The sequence below is a fragment of the Coccidioides immitis genome (assembly GCF_000149335.2).
Source record: "Coccidioides immitis RS genomic scaffold supercont3.3, whole genome shotgun sequence".
NCBI classification, from domain to species: Eukaryota; Fungi; Ascomycota; class Eurotiomycetes; order Onygenales; family Onygenaceae; genus Coccidioides; species Coccidioides immitis.
Window position 1 is genome coordinate 743,637 of NW_004504308.1, and position 18,569 is coordinate 762,205.

Here is an 18,569-nt window from a genome sequence, read left to right on the forward strand (position 1 = left end):
GGAGCTATCTCTGTGGAGCACACCGGGTAGCTGAAGGTGAACCTGAATATGTTTGCATACAAAACAATTCGCAACAATGCACAACCAACACAATCCAAATGCAAGGCATGTTGCAAAGCAGAGGATATCAAAGTATAAAGTCACCCTCTACAGGGTCCCATCGCATTCCCCGCCTTTCCTGGCTAATACTTAATCTACCATCAAGTCTACACCAACTTTCTGTAGCGCATTGACCGCCCAGTCAGGATAGTCTGAACGGTTGCTATATAGTTTTCCGAAAAACTCGCGGCAAAAGGCCGGATATCGATCGTCAATGATTGCCTGTCTTGCGGAGTTCATCAAAGAAAGGAGGTAATGAACATTATGCATGGTCAGCCTAGTATGTATGTTAGCTGCCGCTATCTTGGGCTCGCACTCAAGGATGTTCGAAGGAACTCACAAATGCGCACCCGCTGTTTCCTTCGATGCCAAATGGTGAATAAACGCGCGCGTCACACCGAGCCCGCCTTCGGATTTCGGTCTGCATGTAGTGCACTTGCACCCTTCCTCAACTGGTCTATAATCGTTTGCAAACGAGGCATGTCGAAGGCTCAAAGTACCTGAAGATGTCACGGCATTTCCAAATCGCTGTTGAAATTAGTTTCAGGAATGATGCATGTGGATCAGTCACATTACTCACAGCCGTTCGAGTAGGCCAAACGCAATCAAACATATCTGCACCCAATGCGACCGCTACGACTAGATCTTCCGGGTATCCCTTTAACGCCGTTAGTCTGACGAAGAGTACCCAGGCCTCCGGTGGATGCTCACCACGCCCATGACATATCTTGGTTTATTCTCAGGTAATAGCTCTGTGCATGTATCAACTCTTAAATACAGACGTTAGCACGAAACACTCTGCCTTTAATGAGGGAAGTCATTACTTACACGTTACAGAATTCATCTTTCGCTTCACCTCCCGACAACCCACCAATGGCAATACCTGGAGTATCCCTCTCGACCATTTGTTTGCAGCACTCTTTGCGCATCTCCAAATCAAGACCACCTTGTATGATACAAAATAAGTTTTGTCTTTCAGGGTATTTGTGCGCATCAATGCATCGATCTAGCCAGCGTACCGAACGCTCCATTGCTTCTTTCATACGGGCGTGATCGGGGGACGTAGTAGCGATGACATCGTCAAGTTGCATAATAATATCTGATCCTATAGAATTCTGTAGTGATATCGAGTGTTCCGGAGTAAGAAGCCTTCACCAAATCAGCCATGTATCTCGAGGAAAGGAAGAGGGGTCCACGGAACACGCACATCGGCGTCCCATCATGCGGACTTAAAAATCGAACTCCATCCTCCGTAACCCTAGCAAGTTTCAATAATGACACCATCTGGAACCTGTTAGATCAGGAAATAATGACAAAAATCTTCCCCATTAGCAACGAAACAATATCACCGCAAAATAGCCTAGCTCTATCTGGGAATTCCAGCCCAGAAGAGGAGCTTCTCAAATGGCAGGCTGGTGTGTAACTCACCCACCACTATCCGTCAATATATTCCTATCCCATCCCTGAAATTTATGCGCGCCGCCTACCGCATCTAGCACTTCCTGGCCTGGCTTTAACCCCAAATGATATGTGTTGTTCAAGCATAACATGCATCCAGTTTGCTTCAGCTGATCCGGCGTGAGTCCTTTAAGGGACGCTTGTGTCGCAACGGGCATGAATATGGGTAATTGGACGGGACCGTGGGGTAGTATGAGGGTGCTGGCGCGGGCTTTGGTTGTCTACATAATTTGGCACGTTAGCCATGGTAGTACGACGTAGAAGGTCTGACGTACTGAGCATCTAGCTTCAAGATCAAATGTTAGGGCAGAGGGCATTGGTTTCCGTGGTGAGTAGCTCATGCTGACTGACGGAGCACGCGATGCTGCTTCTTCGGCGGGCATGGCTGCGGAGTAATGAATAAATTTGCCGATGCTTTTGAGTTGCTGTGAAGTAGGGTATAGGGTAGAGCGTGGAACAATTAAACTGCGGAAAAGGTATTTCATCTCATTATTTTATCGAGTCCTAATTTGTGCTATTCTTTTCAGTGTTGAGATGAATCAAATGCGGCGATGTTATCTAGTGAAAGCTGTGATCAAAGGACCCGCAAAAGTCACTGAGCGCCGAAACTCTCTTTTCGATTGTCTCGGTATTAAATGCTAGCAGCATCAAGAAAACCATGCTTCACATTTATCCTGGTCATGATTCCAAAGCCCTTATTGTCTACATTATCTTAGAAGCTAGAAATGCTTTTATTTGTCGATAAAAATCATACTATGAGGATGTAGAGGGCACTGGTAGGCCAAATATTCAAACTGAGAGCTATCATTATCTGTATTCCCTGATTTATCTATCCCATACCAAACATAGCCCAAATACACGGGTATCCTGCACCCAAATATGCGTTAGGTACTCCATATAACCCAAAGCTGCCCTTCCGAAATAGAACATTGGTTAAAAAGAGATTTATAGGAGAATCATCAATCCAATGCCATAACTGCCCCATATCACTCAGAAAGATCTCACGACCGTCACACATACCGGTCACTGAGGCACATAATATCAACCGCACATGAAGGCGCAGTATCCTTGCTCTTTTCACTCAAACAGTTAGTCAAAGGACAGCTAGTCAATTAGCATCGACTGGCGTGAGCGAATCCCCGTGAGGAATGCTCAGATGGCATTGATATTCGTATCACAGATTTAGTCATACAATTTCTTTTTCAATAGGAGTGTGCCGAAGCTCCTAGTTGAGAGAATAGGTGAAAGAGTCTCAGGCCATCGTTTTGTGCAGGGAGGTCCGTCGCAGATTGGCACACTGGACTGACACTCCCCGGAGCTCACACAATCGTGAACCAGATACCGTGATGCGTTTATTCACGGGATTGTTGCTACTCTCCCCAAATCTGCACCGCTTCCAATGACATCCCACCAATCTCTCCCAACCAATCCTGCGACAGTCTCCCAATCGGATCATCTCCGCAACCATGCTCGTGGATATTTTGTAAATCCCTAAAACAATCCCTCAACACTGAATCCACCGCCAGCGGCGGACTGGTCACCATATCCGGCACAGGCCATGACGTTTCCAGGCCACCGGGTGTGCTTGTGGTATTATTCATATGGGCCATTCCGCTCATGGACATGCTGGATGGAGAACCCAGCCCGCCAATTGGTATGGAACCTTGCGGATGTTGGCTAGTCGCTGATGACGGCGGTGGCGAGCTTAAAAGTTCAATGGCATCGGCGAGAACTGCGTCGCTCAGACGGTGGAACACGTCGTGAGAATTGCGGGAGGCAGACCAGCGCTCGGATACAGCTACCAGCACGTTAGAGCAAGCACGGGTTTCGTTCACAATTTCTATGATAGATGGATCTTCGTCGAGCATCGTGGTCGCGTGGCCTCCGGCTGCTATTCGACGTTTTGCGCGAAAATGCCGACCAACGGCGTAAACGTAAGAAAGGCCTGCCATGAACACGGCGTGTAGCGTAATCCATGTATAGTTAATCCTCCTAGAGCGATGGAGATGAGCATACAAAGTGATAGATTGCTTCGCAGCCATAAAGATCGTTTGTATCGAGACTGGAACTTTCGTCGAAACTGCCGAAAATGCAGGGGACGGGCGGTAGAGCATCAGAATTGCGTTGTGGTATAAAATCTCGTACCACTCATGTGCACGGAAACTTGACCTGTCACCCGGTATTGCACTAGAAAGATCTACAGCAGGAAGATTGAGGGAAGCCGTGTCATGGCGCCATGCCTCAAGTTCCGCTGCCAGGCTTTCTCGAACTTCCAAAGCAGCACTGTCCTCGACTTTCTGCTGAGGGCGCTTTCCACTGTGCAACGAAGCGAGGATCTTGCCACATAGGGTTCTATAGCGAACAATGTGAACGAACAAGGCCGTGCGAGAAAATGACTCGCCGGTTGACGGGTGAAAGCTGGATCCAGGTGGGGTGATATCCAAATCGAATTGGGAATCGGGGAGAGAAACGTCGATATCCTCGAGTCGAATTGCAAAGGGCCGGCCCAGCGTAATGCTCACAACACTGATTTCCGTCTTGTCAACAGAAGGGGTACTATATCATATGAGATCCACATAAAAAGAGAGGAACGTACCGATCCATTGCAACGACGCAAAAGAAACACCGACGTTTAGTTTCTGATCGAATGAATTGATCCGTCGCGCTTAACCCAGACGGATCGGGAGTCTGACGAACCTGATATACAAGCTCTCGATGAAGGCCAAGTTCAAAGCATATTCGCGCCGCGACTCCGACTAAATGCCACATGCCTAGAGAGAACAAGAGAGGAAAAACAAAGAAATCAGTGATCATCACCCATGACCCATCTCGTCCAGCGGGCAGACCATACTTGCAGAAGTATCCTGGATTGAACTCCTCATCCGATACTGCACAAGCAGAAGGATGGCTTGTAGCGCCTTAATCCCACCAAGCTGCAGGACCTCATTAAGCCTGGCCAATGCAATTGCGTGAAAATTTTCGGCATCAGGTCTCGTCTGCCAATCGAATTTATGGAAATCGACCGACGATATAGCTAATATCATATAGTATACAAACGCAGCGGAGTGGTCGCGATCCAGGGACGATGGATCTGCGTATATTTGTTCAAAGGAGGCAAGGACGGTAGGGCGATGGAGGAAAGGGTAGCAAAGGTGGTCATGTTCGAAGTATGCATGGTGTAGGTCTCGCGCGAATAGTTCAGGGGGAATCTGGGAGAGGTCGGTCTTCGGTATTGATGCGAGAGATCCGGGAAGACCACCGGCGGGATAGGGAGAATTGCGTTGGAACTCTCTGGTTTTGAGAGCAATTGACGAAGTAGGTGCAGAAGTTGCTTCTACTGTAGCACGAACAAGGTTGGCAAACAGCACTCCGCTGCCCGATCCTAAGAATTGCCTTTCCCCGCCAGCAGTCAGGGATAGGAACGAAACCTCGTCCGTCACCTCATTGTCGCTGTCTGACCGTGGTTGCTGCTGTTGCTGCTGCTGCTGGTCCTGAGGGAGGGCAGCCATTGCCCGATCCTCACTTGAGGCGCCATTTACTCCCGTGGCCGCAGCAAGCTGACTGTTAGCACTCGCCAATCTCGCAGCCAAAGCACGATTAGTCGCCTCGCACTGCTTCAGCCGGCGCTCTAACCGCTCGACAACCTCTTTTCTATACGTCGGCTCTTTGGAACGATCTGTATATACGCAGGGGACACCGGCCTTCATACACGGGCCGCAGAGAGGTACCTGTTTATCACATCGTGACTTTCGGCGATGGCAACGATCGCAGGCCTGCATGGTCGATCAATTTAGAATTTTTTTGGCCCGATAGCTATTATTATTTTTCGTTGGTCGGTCCTTTTCCTGTTTCCCTCCCTCTTCGGACTCCTTGTCTAACCGCCTAGAAATAATAATAGTTCGCGGCTCCGTTGCGCAATGATAGGGTTTCCGTGAGGCTGGATTGGGTGCTGGCCAGGATGGGTCGGTATCGGTCTCCATGACCGAGGGAGCCAGCGTGAAGTGAGGTGACGGGCGAGCGAGGCCTTGTTGGGGGTTGTTCCGGTCTCGCTGCCCTGATGGTTCGTTCGGTGGATCGTGGGGTCGGCTCCCTGCGGGTCCCGCAGCATTGTCAGGTGTCCTAATTGGCTCAGCACAGACACAGCAGGACGGCGACGAACGCGGCAGAGCGGCGGGAAAAGAAGAGCGCGCAACGCCATGGCCCGGGCAAAAGGGCTCTCTCAACAAGTTATATATTTGCTGGACTGCACAGCACGGGCAAGGCTATAAGTATGTAATCAACGATGGGCGTCCCAATTGAACCGGATAGCCCGTCAACCCTCGTGCAGCCAATCCACAGCACCGACGCCCCCATGGACAGCTGGCTGCCGGAACCTGGCTACCACAACCACGGCTAGGCCCGGCATTCGGGGCTTTCCAAGTTTCCCAGAAAAAAAAAAAGAGGGCTACTGGGCTCGGCGGCAGAGTATTGATGAGCGAGATGGACGACCAACGCACGCTCGCGAGTCCGGCGAACACTCAAACCTCACCCTCCTTAGGCGGTATGTGCCTCTCGAAGGTAGTATTACATTGCGTATGCAAGGCCGTGAGCTGACGTCCATTCCATTCAATCCTGGCAAAACTAATTGGGTTCTGGAGGTAACGTACGGATATGCAACAGTTATTCAGCCTGAGAAATATATGTAATAAGAAAAAAAAAAAAAAAAAAAAAAAAAAAAAAGAGGGCATGAAGTGGTCGAGAAATAACTGCCTATAACTACCCGAGGTCCAGCTGAACATTGATGTCAGTGCAGCAGCCCACCATGTCGCCCAAAATATTTTCGAATATCGAATATCTAATATGGCAACACCGTGATCAATCCATCGATATAAGGCCAAAAGCTGGCGGAATCGCCTCCAAAACCCAATTTCCCAATGTAGCTGAATATCAAACTAGCTCATAAAATGCGAAGAAATAAAAATGCTGCAAATCGATGAGAAACGGTAACCAAGATGCCTCCACGATATTCTGTAAAATAGAAAAATAAGAAAAAAAAAAAAAAAGGTTGCCCTATTCCTTTCCCAATGATCAAAGAAATCCGCCGCTCTTTTCAAACTGTGAAGTACAAAAAAAAAGCCCATTTCTGCCGTGTCAAACGTACAGGCTGCCCTAAAAATCTAGCCAAAAGAGGAGAGAGGAAGAAGAGGAAGAAAAGGATAGAGGGAGGTACATGTGAAGTTACGCCGCGACGAGACGTCATGGTGATATGTCTAGAAAATCGATCATCGGGGAGGAAGTTATGGAAAGGTAATGGAGCTGTAATGACGATATCTCGCCGAGACGTAATCACGAAAGAAATGCGGTGGTGGGACGTAGTTTGTACTAGAAGAAGCCGTGTCAAGGCGACGGTGCCTTGCAACTAGGAAGGCCGGTTGGATCGGCTGTGTGTGTTCCCCTGTTGGTTTTGAGTGTAAAGCTGTCCTGGCAGGGTGGTAGAGAGCGGCGCTGACAATTGCGAGTTCAGACACGTGAGCGCAACTTCGGCGGCGTCTTCTTTGGCATTGTGGAGGTATTGGCCGTCGTAGAAATAGCGAGCAGCGAAGTTCGTACCCTGGATGGTCACACTACTCGACCAGGCGGTTCGACCTCCTGGAAGACAGAACGGCTTTATGTCAACATCATGCTTCTCCGAACTTAAGCTAAGGGCGCTAGCCATCGTATTCCTTCACTAATGTTCCCATTGCGAGAAGAAAACGTAGATGGAGAATTGTTTCTCAAGGAGCGGCGGGGAAAGTGAACCAAGTTTGAACATAAGGATAATGGAATGAGATACCTCGGCGGTCCGATACGAGGCTGAAAACCGGCTCCGGCAGCTGTGACAGCTTGCAATAATCTATCGCGCATGTTAACAAGATGCTGTTCTTAGCATTGAAACGGCTGAGGAGAGCTCGAACCTTGAAGTTTTTCCTGCCATGTGGGGCGGGTCACTCCGTTAACGGTAGCAGCGGCCATTTTTCACAAGGGGGCTTTGGCTGAAATCTGTGCAAGCTGGTCATGATGGATCAGATATCTTGCAACACCTTTCAATTATCCCAAGGAGCTTACCGAAAGACAGTGGGATGAGGGGTATCACTGGGTTGTGACGTCGGGGAAGCTAGGTATCCGCGTTTGGTTTCCTCCTTTTGTAGAAGAGAAATCAATGCGATCGGCGACAGAAGGAGGGAGCACTGCGGATATTATAAGAATCGAGACGGGAGCGGTAGAGCTAAGGTAAAGCCGTTTATATCACTCGACGTGAGAGGTTCTTTGAGGATTCGCGTTTGAATCCACGCCACTGGAGTGGTTCTGGCCAGCGTCCTAATAATGAGCCGGACATTATGCAGGAAAGAAAAGAAATCAGGATGGGCAAATATGTCATAGTTGTCCTCCACACACACACGCAGCACAAGCCATTTGCAACTCTCCGTGCGTTGCAGTTGGGCTAACCCCCATCCTCGACAAGGTGCCAGGAGGATGATGGGTCGGCCCGCTGCACTCCCATTAGATCTTTTGGGAGAACATGACAAGCTAAATGGGTGAACAAAACAACCCTGCAAATGTAGGCCTGCATATCCTCCGGAACGAAAGGAAAACAACCTCAGCGGGAAAAGGGGGCGCGGAAAAGGAATGATTGGTGAAGAGGCATCATCTCTACCCCACCAGAGCACGATTGAAGGTGGAGGGGTAAAGCAAATGGGCCAAAGTCGGACGCAGTATGATATAGCCAGCCCCGGTGCGAATCGGAGGGTCAACTGCGAGGGGTTTTGCCCTAGTTCCCTTTTTCTTTTTCTTATTCTTTTTTTTTCCCTCTCTTTTTCTCTCTCTTAGGCGAAGGCGAGATCGAATCGCGTTAATCGGCCCGGTTAATTGTCATGAGAGAGAGAGAAAAAAAATTGGACCAAGCCAGGGTGATGTGTTGTGGAGAGAGGGAGAGCAGGTTGGGCAGCGGAGATCTCTTGCGAAGGGCCCAGCAGAGCGTTGCCAGCTCATCAATTGGCAGACAGGCGAGAACCCGAAAGAAAATACAAAAAAGCGAGCATACGAGTGAAAAGATGAGGCATAGACGAGTGGGAGACAAAATTGCTGCCCTTCATGGAGGGGTCAAGCAGCTGAAGGGCCGCAGGTCTCCTGGGTTGATCCCCGATCGGCAGACCTGGGGAAAAGCTCTCGAAATGCTGTAAAGACAGAAATAGACGACCAGCCAGTGGAGCTCCCCAGAAAAGTCAGCAGCAAGAAGGGCGGCCGTCGGTCGTCTTGAATCCCATGTCCTTCCAGCAAGGCCGACGTGCAGACAGACGCGGCACCAGCAGGGATGCGCTGGGATAAAAGTGGATGGTCCAACAGGGGACATCCGATTTTCTTGCAGACATGATTCGCTGGTTTTTCAGTTTTTTTTCAATTTTTTTTTTTTCGCCCTCACGGAGCTTTCGCTCTATGTTGGGCATTCATACGTGCAGCTGTTCATCCCACACGAACTCCAGGGAGAAAAGTACGTGATTAAGGGAAATTCTAGTCAAGCAAGTGACCGCAAACCGTCTAAAATTAAAATATTAGGCAAGAAACACCGTGTTTCGAAAATCGTCTGCTTAGCCGCCTGAACACGGTGTGAACACCTCAATTGGCGGCGTCATAAAGTTAAGACCAGGCGATACTTTCTCGAGAACTTAACCAGCTAGCGGCGAGTAAGGCCGGCTCTTTCGAAAGCCATGCCCTTTCACCATCATACTCTAACTGTGAGGAAAAAGAAAAACACTCTTCTCTGCTCCGGCAGAAGCATCATCACTCATGTGTCATCCGGATACCTGGTAAGTATGCAGGGGCACATTCAACTAAATTCAAAATCGACCCGCGAACCGCACCGTGGCTGCAAGTATTCAAATCTGCGCCCGAAAGTATGCAATCCACGCTATTAGTTAGATAATTTTGACTGTTCGTTGCTGCTTGTTATGATACATGCTCAATGCTGCCCATTCCATCAGTCCCGGAGATCATCTGAGTGCGCGGAAAAAAAAAAAAAAAAAAAAAAAAAAAAGAAAAAGGTCTCTTCCAAATGCGAGTGCCAGAACAATGACGAACAGGGAATAAAAGATTTGGCTCGAATAGGAGAAACGGTAGCCTAATGGCAACTGCAACGACTGGGGTGTGTGCAGGACACGATATTAAAAATTCATGTAAGACCAAAACCGGCTATGTGCATCGTTCAGAAATATCATAACACATGTGCTGTAGGTATGCAATTGCGCGCTCAAATATGAAAAGCTGAGAGACTAAACGCCCCCTATGTGTCAGAATCGTGCATTCATGTTGTACTGCTACTCGTCCACATCATTCTTGCAAGCAAACAAGTCGAGCACTAATACATTAATCGAATAAAATAAAACCGATTGCTAATACGCTATTTTATAATAAGAAGTTATCATGACCCGTGGCCACGAAAAACTAGCTGGCGAATCGAATTGATATGTTGAGAGCCGGAAGACCATCGATTTTGGAAAATCTTGTCGAAAAGCTTGGTCGAAACAAGAGACTCGACGCTCTTGATAAACGTGGACGCAATGGGAGAGGACGGGCGTGACTTTTCTTTGTTGTGCCAGCGGCGCCTGATATTGTCATCAACCAGGGCAATCAGGCCTGTAGCGATGACAACACTAATGCTTAGTTGTCAGTAACTTGAAACATGCCGTTCCAGATGTGTTGCAGGGAGAACCCACTCAGCGATATCGCTCATTTTGCCAAATATTGCCGCGTCACTGATCCATATCGACGATGGCGGTACCCAACCCCCCTTGGACTCTTCGTCAAACGCTTCCATGGGAGCCAATGCCTCTGGGACAATATGTGCGACGGGCTTCGGCTTACTGAGATCATACAGATGGTAGGATAGCTCCTCGGAACCGCCGTGATGCCGAATTGACCTCCTCCACTGATATTTTGTACTCCAGTATTCGTAATCGTAGCGTTTGGAAATTTTCGAACCACGTCTCTGGACATCCACATGAGCATAATTGGAAAACTCTAGCTTTATCGTGTTTGTTGGAGATGGTTCATTTTGCGAGGGTGGCGCATCCCTTTCGGGGAACCCGTTCTTCTCAGATAACTCGTCTTCCTCCGTTCCTGATTTATAGCCCGAATCTTGCCTTCTGAGATGATTGAGGTTTGTCTGCTGAGACTTCGACTTTGGGCGAAACGGCGAAAAATTGGCCCAGGAGAACGCTGTGTATCGCTTTTCGTTGGCACACTCTCGGTACTTTCTCGCGGAATGACACACTTCTCTGCCAGATTGACGACAGTATCGTCTGAACGAGAATTTCCTCTCCTGCAAGTCAAGCATTCGCAGGTGGAAAAGAATAACTTCGCATTGCCGCCCTCGAGTCTCAGTCACAAGCGTGGAAACGCGTAGATTCAGGTTACCGTCGCGGGTCGTATCGTCGTGGCTGACCATAAGCTTTCTACACGAGGGGAACAATCTGCCAAAGCTGGTCGGATTTGAAGCGATCGCTTCAGCTGGAAATGCCTCGTATCTGTCGCGGACGAGCTCTGTGTGGATTTTCTTCTTCAATTCTTCGCGACAGGGTATCGTCGAGGCATATGTACTCGTGGATGTCCTCGGATCATCGTCTTTTGTAAACCAATCGGGCACACCTAGCCTCGGCGGACCTTGTGAGTTGCATGTTGTTTGAATATCGGAATCGCCTCGCCGATGGACGCTGCTGGTGGTGGTGGTACGGAGAATTCGGCTTCGCGAAATAGATTCTCGGGAGGGTGTAGGAGTCGAGCCCATTTCGAAAGGTGATTAATTATCTTATTGGCAGATGTCCCAAGGCAAGACAACGCCCTAATTAGAGGGTATACTGCGATGGGTGATTGATAACAAAGGCAAATAGAGGGTTTTGGATAGACTTGATGGTGACGGAGCTCTCGAAATCGATGGGACAAAAGTCAAAGAGTAATGACAGCATTGCCATCAACGGGAGAAATCCATGGTTCTTTCTAATATAAGCTTTTTGTGGGTTTTTGAAACAAAATGATACTTGTCAGCCAGGTAAAGGTGAGACTTGGTGAGATAAATGGTCTCGAGTGAAGGTGAGGGAATGCCAGTGAAGCGAGGGACAATGGCCAACAACGGTGGAGGGGAGAGAACGGTTTCCTGCAGACCATATAACTAATTCAAATCAAGCCGGGATCTTAACAGACGACACGAGCTGGAGAAGAGAAGAAGGGAAAGGGGAAAAAAAAAATAAAAGGAGAGAGAGAGAAACGAAAGAAAGCATCAAGACATTATTAGGTGAAACTAATAATCCCATTATGCATGTTGGAGTCCATTGTTCGACCTCCTATTGTTTGCCAGTCCCTCCTTCGGGCATTTCTTTTACGAAACAATCAGCACGGCCATACCCTGAGTGGGATGGAGGATGTCTTCGACCGGGGGCCCTTGGCTGTCTTGGAATGATCCTCGTGCTGCATTGTTTTATCTAATAGCTGCACGTCAAAGGGGAACTGCATTAGGGTTTCTCTCGTGAGTGGCCAGCCGCACCAGACCGACTCGGATGGTGTGGCATATGCACCTCTGGGTTTCGCATGTGTAATCATGGAGCGAGGGCGAAAGATGGTGCTGATTTGCCCGGGCTGCTCTGTTCTCCGTCGTTCCCATGCGTCGCCCGCCTTTGACGAACCGTCTGCTCGCGAGCGGTTTGCTGTCCAGCACTGCTGCTTCCGGCTGGAATTGAACGCCGCGATTCTTCCCGAACCCGTCATGTGACCGCACAGCTTGCGCTAGCCGCATTTGTGTGATCACGTGGAGATAAGGGCTGGCCCGTCGAGATAACCGCCGATTGGGCAGAAAGTGCCGCCGCCAGCCCGCTGGGTTTCCCGTTCCGCTTCTCCCAGCCGGAGAACGCCAATCCGCCCTGTAGCTCACCGCAGGGACGACATAAGTTGCAAGGGATAATCTAGTGTGCATTCTTCCTTTCAAGAGTCCTCATTATGAGCGCATCCTCTGCTCCGGAGCCATCTGCAGACATGCCCTCTCCGTCCCGCGCCTCCGCCTTGCTTGCGAACCTCTCCTCCGTGACCTCCCGCATCTCCGCCGCCTCAGTCCCCGGCAGTTCTGTCCGCCTCGTCGCTGTCTCCAAACTCAAGCCCGCATCCGACATCCTCGCCCTCTACAACCCACCCACATCCCACCTTCATTTCGGTGAAAACTACCTGCAAGAGCTCCTCGAAAAATCCAAAATCCTGCCCCCGGAAATCAGATGGCACTTCATCGGCGGGCTACAGTCGAACAAATGCGTCACACTAGCGAGGGATGTGAGAGGTCTCTGGGCCGTCGAGAGTGTAGACACACAGAAGAAAGCGACCCTGCTAGACAAAGGGTGGGGCGAGAGACTAAAGAATCACTCCGCACAGCAGCAGCAACAACAACAGGGCAGAGCGGAGCCGGAGCGATTGCGTGTTTTTGTCCAGGTGAACACCTCCGGAGAAGAGAGTAAGTCTGGTGTTGAGCCATCACAGGCGGTGGAATTGTGCCGGTTTATCAGGGAGCAGTGTCCACGGTTGAAGCTAGAGGGCCTAATGACTATCGGGGCCATTGCTCGGTCCAAGGCAACAACCCCGGAGACTCAGAATGAAGATTTTGACTGTTTGAGAGAGACAAGGGATAGAATTTGCCAAGAATTGGGTTTGGAAGGGGAGGAGAAGCTGGAGTTGAGCATGGGTATGAGTGAAGACTTTGAGGGTGCTATTGCCATGGGGAGCAATGAGGTTAGAGTGGGGAGCACGATTTTCGGAGCTCGTCCTCCAAAAGGAGAAGCAAAAGTGGTTCCCTGAACTGCCGCATTCTATAATCAGGGAAAAAAAAAAAAAAAAAAAAAAAAAAGGAAGAAAAAGAAAGAGGATAATTGAAGGGACTGTCGATACCCGTACGCTCAAAGACCAAATTAATCAAAAGCATTATATACAATGTATATTATCCTTATCCCAAAGGACGGTGAACAAAGTGAACGCGCGATGCCTTGCCATGCCTTGAAATGCCGCTGATGTCATCCGGGATAGTCGGTGCGTTTGACAATCCTACTATTCGAGATGCTATCTATACATATCATCATTTGATACTCCTTGCGCTAGTCTTTCTTCCATTAATTTCACCAGTGCTGGTGGCACGTCTTCCTGTGTGGCTCGAATGGTTATCCGATACATCTGCTTCGGTGTCAGTAAAGGTCAAAAAATGACATATATGTCGCGGCGCAGGCCTACCATTTTCTCGTAGTTGGGCTCCAGCCTCATCAAACATCCTGTCTTTCGGCTCTCAGCCTGATAAACAGCACATCCAACAATGTTCTTTGGATTTGGGTCGACTCCGGGTAATATCTTCCACTTAAATCCTTCCACGATCTGACGGGTCGATGCTTCATTTATCGTTCGATTCTTAATGTTGACCAGTCCAAACGTTGATTGCGACTCAAGCGGGCCCCCTCCGATCTGCCTCCAGCGTTTGAAGAAGTCGTCGGAGGCTAACCCGGACGCATCCATGTACCTGTGCATGAGAACAGGTAGTTGAAGAGTGTATGCTTGAAGTGCACCAGCCAAGTATGATATTCGAATTGTCGGTGCCTTGGTAAAGGGGCCAAGACATTCAAAGCATACAGTCTGCTGGGTTTGACTTGCAGGAAGAACATCCGGCTCCGGTAAGCTCTTGGTGTCTACCTTCAAACCGGTAGGAGAAGGGTTATCGAGGGTTGTTGTGAAAGACCCAATAGAAAACGAAGACTTGTTGGTAAAGTACAGTTTACAGACACCAAGATGGCCGCGATATTCCGACCGCAAGCCAACTTGAATCTGGGCGTCTTCAAACAGGACTCCCTCATCGACAAAAAAGAGTCTGTTGAATCCGATATCCCAATCTGGTGAAAGATGTGCAGCGCTTGCCAAATTTGGCGCAGTTGCGTCTGAGGCTGCTAAGTCCAAACCCAATAAGTCGCTTGAGGCACCTGTTTTCGATGCTCCATTGGTCCCAGATATGCCGTTGGCCGGAGTTGTGAAGGAACGCTTTAAGCCCGACTTCTGAGTCAACATAAATTCCTTTTCGTCTGCATTGGCATCCTTTCCACCGACTACCCAAGTACGCTTATCGCTGGTTCCAGCACTCTTTTGATGCAATCGGGATAGAAGCACTGATATTCTCTCCGAAAAAGGTGGCATTTCGTCACAGACCGTCCGCAGAAGATCATCGGCTGGCAATAGGGCAAGTTGGAGATATTCATAAGCACGCTGCTGCAATTCGGAGTCCGGAGAATGTGAGTAGGCACGGAATACTTGTAACAGCTGAGGCTTAATCTCTGGGAATAGATTGACAAACTTGACGAAGCATGACAATATGAAGGCTCGAGTGTGGTCTGAGGAGTATGCCATTTTGGAATAAAGAGCCAGAAACTGTTCTATGGGAGAACAGCCTTTGTTATCGGCGATCAAGTGACCAAATTCACCCAAAATATAGGCCCCGATCTTCACTAGGCTGTCGTGACAGTCGCCTTTGGTATATCCCAAGATATGCTGCGCAGCATATGCCTGAAGCTCTTCGTTATTGGTAACGACTTGGATGACTCGTTGCCAGACCTCATCGCTGACATGGTCACCTGCAACATGGAGCAACTTAAGTGAGATATCAACATACCACTGGGCGTCCGTGGCATATCTTTCTGTCAATATAGCTATCTTAAGCACCATCTCTTCTCGAATGGCATAGTCGGCGGTTTGGAGATATTTAAGGAGCTCATTCACAATAGGTCGTGCATTAGTCGTATCACACATGCTGTACAATAAGTCCAGCCCCTTTCGTCTTACACTGATATCACGGTCCCGCAGAGAACCGATGATGATGTTCTGATGCTTTTTTATGGGATCCAAAGTCTCCGCTCTGGCGGCGAAATGCGTCATTGCTTCCAACCCCAGATATCGCACATTGGTTTCTCGAGACTGGATGAATTTACCAAGTCGAGTTGAAATCTGCATCATAAGTGCCTGTTCGCTCTCGAGATGAATAAGGAGGTTGATTGCTTCGAAAAGAACTGCATTCTGCGCGTTGTTCTGCTGTACATTCTTTGGAATATCCACAGCAAGGTTCATGATTTCTTGAAGGGACTGTCTGATGAGGCCGCGGACGTGTGTATCTTCTGTTGTAGTAATCCAATTAGAGATGCCATAAATAAGCCCAGGAGGTATTTCACGTACCCGATGGGGGATAATATTGGAGCAGACGCAGCAATTTCACTTGTATCCATGGGCAAGGTACTTTATAATAAATATAGTCGGCCGGGATATCCTTATCAACCACGATTCTTTTTAACCTTTGCGCAGCTTTCACGTAGCTCCCTTTGTACTGTTCGGGGCTGTCTTGAACAAGCGCCATTACAAGGGACGTGACGGAAAGGGTAACACCTATATCAGGGTCATCCATGAGAGAAACGATGCGCTCTGCCCACTCCTGCTGCACGATGCCCGGGTACTTGCGGTAGAGGCGTAATAAGGTAAGAGCAGCCTTCTTCTTCACAAACGCTTTAGATGTCCTATAACGCCATATTAGCCAAAGGCTCACGCGAGGCGACCATAGAGCTTACGGAGAGATCAATAACCGATGGACGTCGGCACTTAACGCCTCGCCCATCTCCCTGCCACCCACATTGGCAACTGCATGGAGAGCCAGGCAATTGTTTAGCTCATTATGATCGAGTAAGTCTTTCCGAATACTATTGACAACTAAATGCAAAAGTTCATGTTGTTCGTGGAGAAAGAGCGTCACGGCCAGGTATCCAATCTGTTTCTCCGAGTATTTAGAGGCCGATACCAGGTTAACAGCCTCTAAATGCCCAAAATCGATATCGTATCCCTGGATGTAGATATAGAGGAGCTTGCAGACATATTTCTTCTTCTGATACCCATTCAAGTTTCCATCCTTGAACTTTTGCCTGATGTTAGCCAACTCCTTATTGATCCGCTTCTCCTCCAGTTCACGAGCTCGAGCGTTCCGCAGATCGGCTATGAATTGGACCAATCCTCGCATAGTTGTCGACATTATGGCGGTTTAGTACGACCGAGTTGGCCGTTCGCTCTATCCGGACTTTGCAGGTCCAGTTAGGCTTCACGCGGAACTCAACACTGACATATTTCCGAGAGTATCACCGAGAGAACAGCATGAGCATCACCACCGATGCCAAGTTTCGGGGAAGGGTGACGAATGGATCGACCGCGGGATTGGCGTTGCAGTGGCTCCAGCCAGGGGAAGCCTGAAGGCCACAGCAGCGAAGCGATTTAGGATCTCCGAGAAGAGGAGCGAAGAACACAGTGCAAACGCGGTAAAACGAACAAAGCAAAAGATTTCAAGCTTGGCTCAAAGATCGACTCGCTTGCAGTTGAAGATGTCGCCCTTTCGTTGGAGGCCTTGCCCTTCCTGCTACCCTCTTCGGTCTATCCCGACAATAACACTGCTGGATCCCTGGACGGGAGACCAGTTCCACGGAATAAACTTACGCCGCGAGCTAATCAACCGGGCGCCAAGACCACAGGACACACTTTCTTATCTCCGGCGCTAGTCGCCGACAGCCGAACTTAGTGGTCGCCAACATATCAATCGCAGCGCGGCTTCCCGACAACCACCCGAACGGTGAATCAACAGATATTTTGACGATGGAACTTTAGAGTTGTATCTGAGACCCGTTACAGAGTACTGAGTATATTTCGCATTGCTAACCATGCTATAACAATCACTGTTTGTCCTTTGATGCTCGTACAATCACATTCCCTAGAATCCCGATGTTCAAACCTCCAAACTCCATTTATATATTGACACCCAGCACATTCCCCACCCAAGCAGCAAAGCCTGAAATTCTATCAATGGACAGACCGATAATCTGTGTCTATGCTTGTGTGGTGAAGTCAATCTCACCCGGGAAATTTCCGGCATCAACAGCCTTTTCGCAGGTGCAAGAGTCTGGCTCGGATACAAGACCGTTAGTCAACAACGACACTACCGATGAATCATTGCTAGGGTCCGGGTAACTATACTCACCAGCAATTCTACGGCCGCATGGACACGTCTCCCCTGTAGGTGGATGGTTCTCTGTCTCTGCCCGTTCGCAAGTACACTGCCCGGCGGGGCGGCTTCCTGTAATTCGAGCCAAAAGACCACTGGTCAGACACCACGGACTGCGCCTGCGAATGGGAAATGGGGAATACCTACTGCAGGAACATCTGGGGCCCGAAGTATCATTTTCGGTGCGTGCCCTTTCGCAATTGCAGTGGAGGGCGTGTTGCTTTCCGCAGGAGCATCTGGCCTGTGCTGCGCAGACACAACCCTCCTTGGAGGAGTGGCAGCAAGATAGCGGTGGTACAACCATTCTTTTTCTTGTCAAATGTTTATATCTCTTCAGAATTTTAAAGGTATTTGGGCCAAAAAGGAGGTCGTCGATCGATTGAGTGGTTATGCAAGGGCGGTGGCTTTGGATATATTTGCGACTGGCAGGACTGATCAGTCAACAACAACAATTAAACAATGAAATTTTGAATAAGGAAAATTACAAAATAATCTACAGGATTTCAACCAGCTGATGAGCTTTTATACTACTGCTCATTCCATTCTATCCGCCGTTCTTGCCTGGTCGCGATTCACTGCGTCATCAGTCATCTCATTGGCAATATCTGGAAGATGATTGGTGAATGCGAACCATTGCACCACTATCGACAAACATCTGTGCAAACCCTTCAAATGGTGCAAACAATGTTGGTGGCCTGATATCACAGATCACCATCAGCGAGCCGTGGTTCATGCCGCAGGGCGACGGGCGAACAAGGTTTGATGGTATGACGGGAATGGGGCGTGTCTCAAGGGTGTTGTGATCAGTCTTAATAAGTTTAAATAACTAACTAACTACAACTTTATTTTCATAGATAGTATCAACAAGAGTGAATGATGATGGTGCAAGGCAGGAGGTTTCAAGGATGGG

General features: G+C 48.9%; 8 protein-coding genes across 8 annotated transcripts; 1 reads left to right on the forward strand and 7 right to left on the reverse strand.

Moving 5' to 3' along the window:
* Window positions 1-189: 189 nt before the first annotated feature.
* Window positions 190-2,071, reverse strand: CIMG_08645 (queuine tRNA-ribosyltransferase; the record flags this gene model as incomplete). Its single annotated transcript, XM_001241481.2, has 8 exons — window positions 1,833-2,071; window positions 1,528-1,778; window positions 1,307-1,390; window positions 928-1,248; window positions 811-868; window positions 680-757; window positions 440-627; window positions 190-376 (listed from the first exon to the last, which is right to left on the reverse strand). The coding sequence occupies exons 1-8, from the start codon at window positions 2,040-2,042 to the stop codon at window positions 190-192; spliced, it is 1,377 nt and encodes a 458-aa protein (XP_001241482.2). The 5' UTR covers window positions 2,043-2,071.
* An 856-nt stretch (window positions 2,072-2,927) lies between these two features.
* CIMG_13182 (uncharacterized protein) lies at window positions 2,928-5,336 on the reverse strand (the record flags this gene model as incomplete). The annotated part of the gene is made up of 3 exons (XM_001241480.2): window positions 2,928-4,083; window positions 4,154-4,328; window positions 4,409-5,336. The coding sequence occupies 3 exons, from the start codon at window positions 5,334-5,336 to the stop codon at window positions 2,928-2,930; spliced, it is 2,259 nt and encodes a 752-aa protein (XP_001241481.2).
* Window positions 5,337-5,431: 95 nt separating this feature from the next.
* CIMG_13183 (uncharacterized protein) lies at window positions 5,432-5,755 on the reverse strand (the record flags this gene model as incomplete). The annotated part of the gene is made up of 1 exon (XM_001241479.2): window positions 5,432-5,755. The coding sequence occupies one exon, from the start codon at window positions 5,753-5,755 to the stop codon at window positions 5,432-5,434; it is 324 nt and encodes a 107-aa protein (XP_001241480.2).
* Window positions 5,756-6,451: 696 nt separating this feature from the next.
* On the reverse strand, window positions 6,452-7,707 carry CIMG_08642 (uncharacterized protein). The gene is made up of 4 exons (XM_001241478.2): window positions 7,642-7,707; window positions 7,491-7,584; window positions 7,370-7,429; window positions 6,452-7,185 (listed from the first exon to the last, which is right to left on the reverse strand). Exons 2-4 carry the CDS (start codon window positions 7,546-7,548, stop codon window positions 6,956-6,958), a joined length of 348 nt encoding a protein of 115 aa, XP_001241479.1. The 5' UTR covers window positions 7,549-7,584; window positions 7,642-7,707; the 3' UTR covers window positions 6,452-6,955.
* Window positions 7,708-9,991: 2,284 nt separating this feature from the next.
* On the reverse strand, window positions 9,992-11,771 carry CIMG_08641 (uncharacterized protein; the record flags this gene model as incomplete). The annotated part of the gene is made up of 2 exons (XM_001241477.2): window positions 10,287-11,771; window positions 9,992-10,223 (listed from the first exon to the last, which is right to left on the reverse strand). Exons 1-2 carry the CDS (start codon window positions 11,354-11,356, stop codon window positions 9,992-9,994), a joined length of 1,302 nt encoding a protein of 433 aa, XP_001241478.1. The 5' UTR covers window positions 11,357-11,771.
* A 787-nt stretch (window positions 11,772-12,558) lies between these two features.
* CIMG_08639 (YggS family pyridoxal phosphate enzyme) lies at window positions 12,559-13,401 on the forward strand (the record flags this gene model as incomplete). The annotated part of the gene is made up of 1 exon (XM_001241475.2): window positions 12,559-13,401. One exon carries the CDS (start codon window positions 12,559-12,561, stop codon window positions 13,399-13,401), a length of 843 nt encoding a protein of 280 aa, XP_001241476.2.
* An 87-nt stretch (window positions 13,402-13,488) lies between these two features.
* On the reverse strand, window positions 13,489-17,057 carry CIMG_08638 (AP-2 adaptor complex subunit alpha). The gene is made up of 4 exons (XM_001241474.2): window positions 16,188-17,057; window positions 15,802-16,136; window positions 13,828-15,743; window positions 13,489-13,770 (listed from the first exon to the last, which is right to left on the reverse strand). The coding sequence occupies exons 1-4, from the start codon at window positions 16,640-16,642 to the stop codon at window positions 13,660-13,662; spliced, it is 2,817 nt and encodes a 938-aa protein (XP_001241475.1). The 5' UTR covers window positions 16,643-17,057; the 3' UTR covers window positions 13,489-13,659.
* A 345-nt stretch (window positions 17,058-17,402) lies between these two features.
* On the reverse strand, window positions 17,403-17,836 carry CIMG_08637 (copper resistance protein Crd2; the record flags this gene model as incomplete). Its single annotated transcript, XM_001241473.2, has 3 exons — window positions 17,403-17,477; window positions 17,636-17,731; window positions 17,807-17,836. 3 exons carry the CDS (start codon window positions 17,834-17,836, stop codon window positions 17,403-17,405), a joined length of 201 nt encoding a protein of 66 aa, XP_001241474.2.
* Window positions 17,837-18,569: the final 733 nt, after the last annotated feature.

Coding starts and splice junctions, on each gene's coding strand:
- CIMG_08638 (XM_001241474.2), bottom strand. CDS start 16,642: ATGTCGACAACTATGCGAGGATTGGTCCAATTCATAGCCGATCTGCGG. Junction 15,744..15,801: donor CCAATATTATCCCCCATCGG/GTACGTGAAATA, acceptor TTACTACAACAG/AAGATACACACGTCCGCGGC. Junction 13,771..13,827: donor AGCCCAACTACGAGAAAATG/GTAGGCCTGCGC, acceptor ACACCGAAGCAG/ATGTATCGGATAACCATTCG.
- CIMG_08642 (XM_001241478.2), bottom strand. CDS start 7,548: ATGGCCGCTGCTACCGTTAACGGAGTGACCCGCCCCACATGGCAGGAA. Junction 7,430..7,490: donor ATGGCAGGAAAAACTTCAAG/GTTCGAGCTCTC, acceptor CATGCGCGATAG/ATTATTGCAAGCTGTCACAG. Junction 7,186..7,369: donor CCTCGTATCGGACCGCCGAG/GTATCTCATTCC, acceptor TCTGTCTTCCAG/GAGGTCGAACCGCCTGGTCG.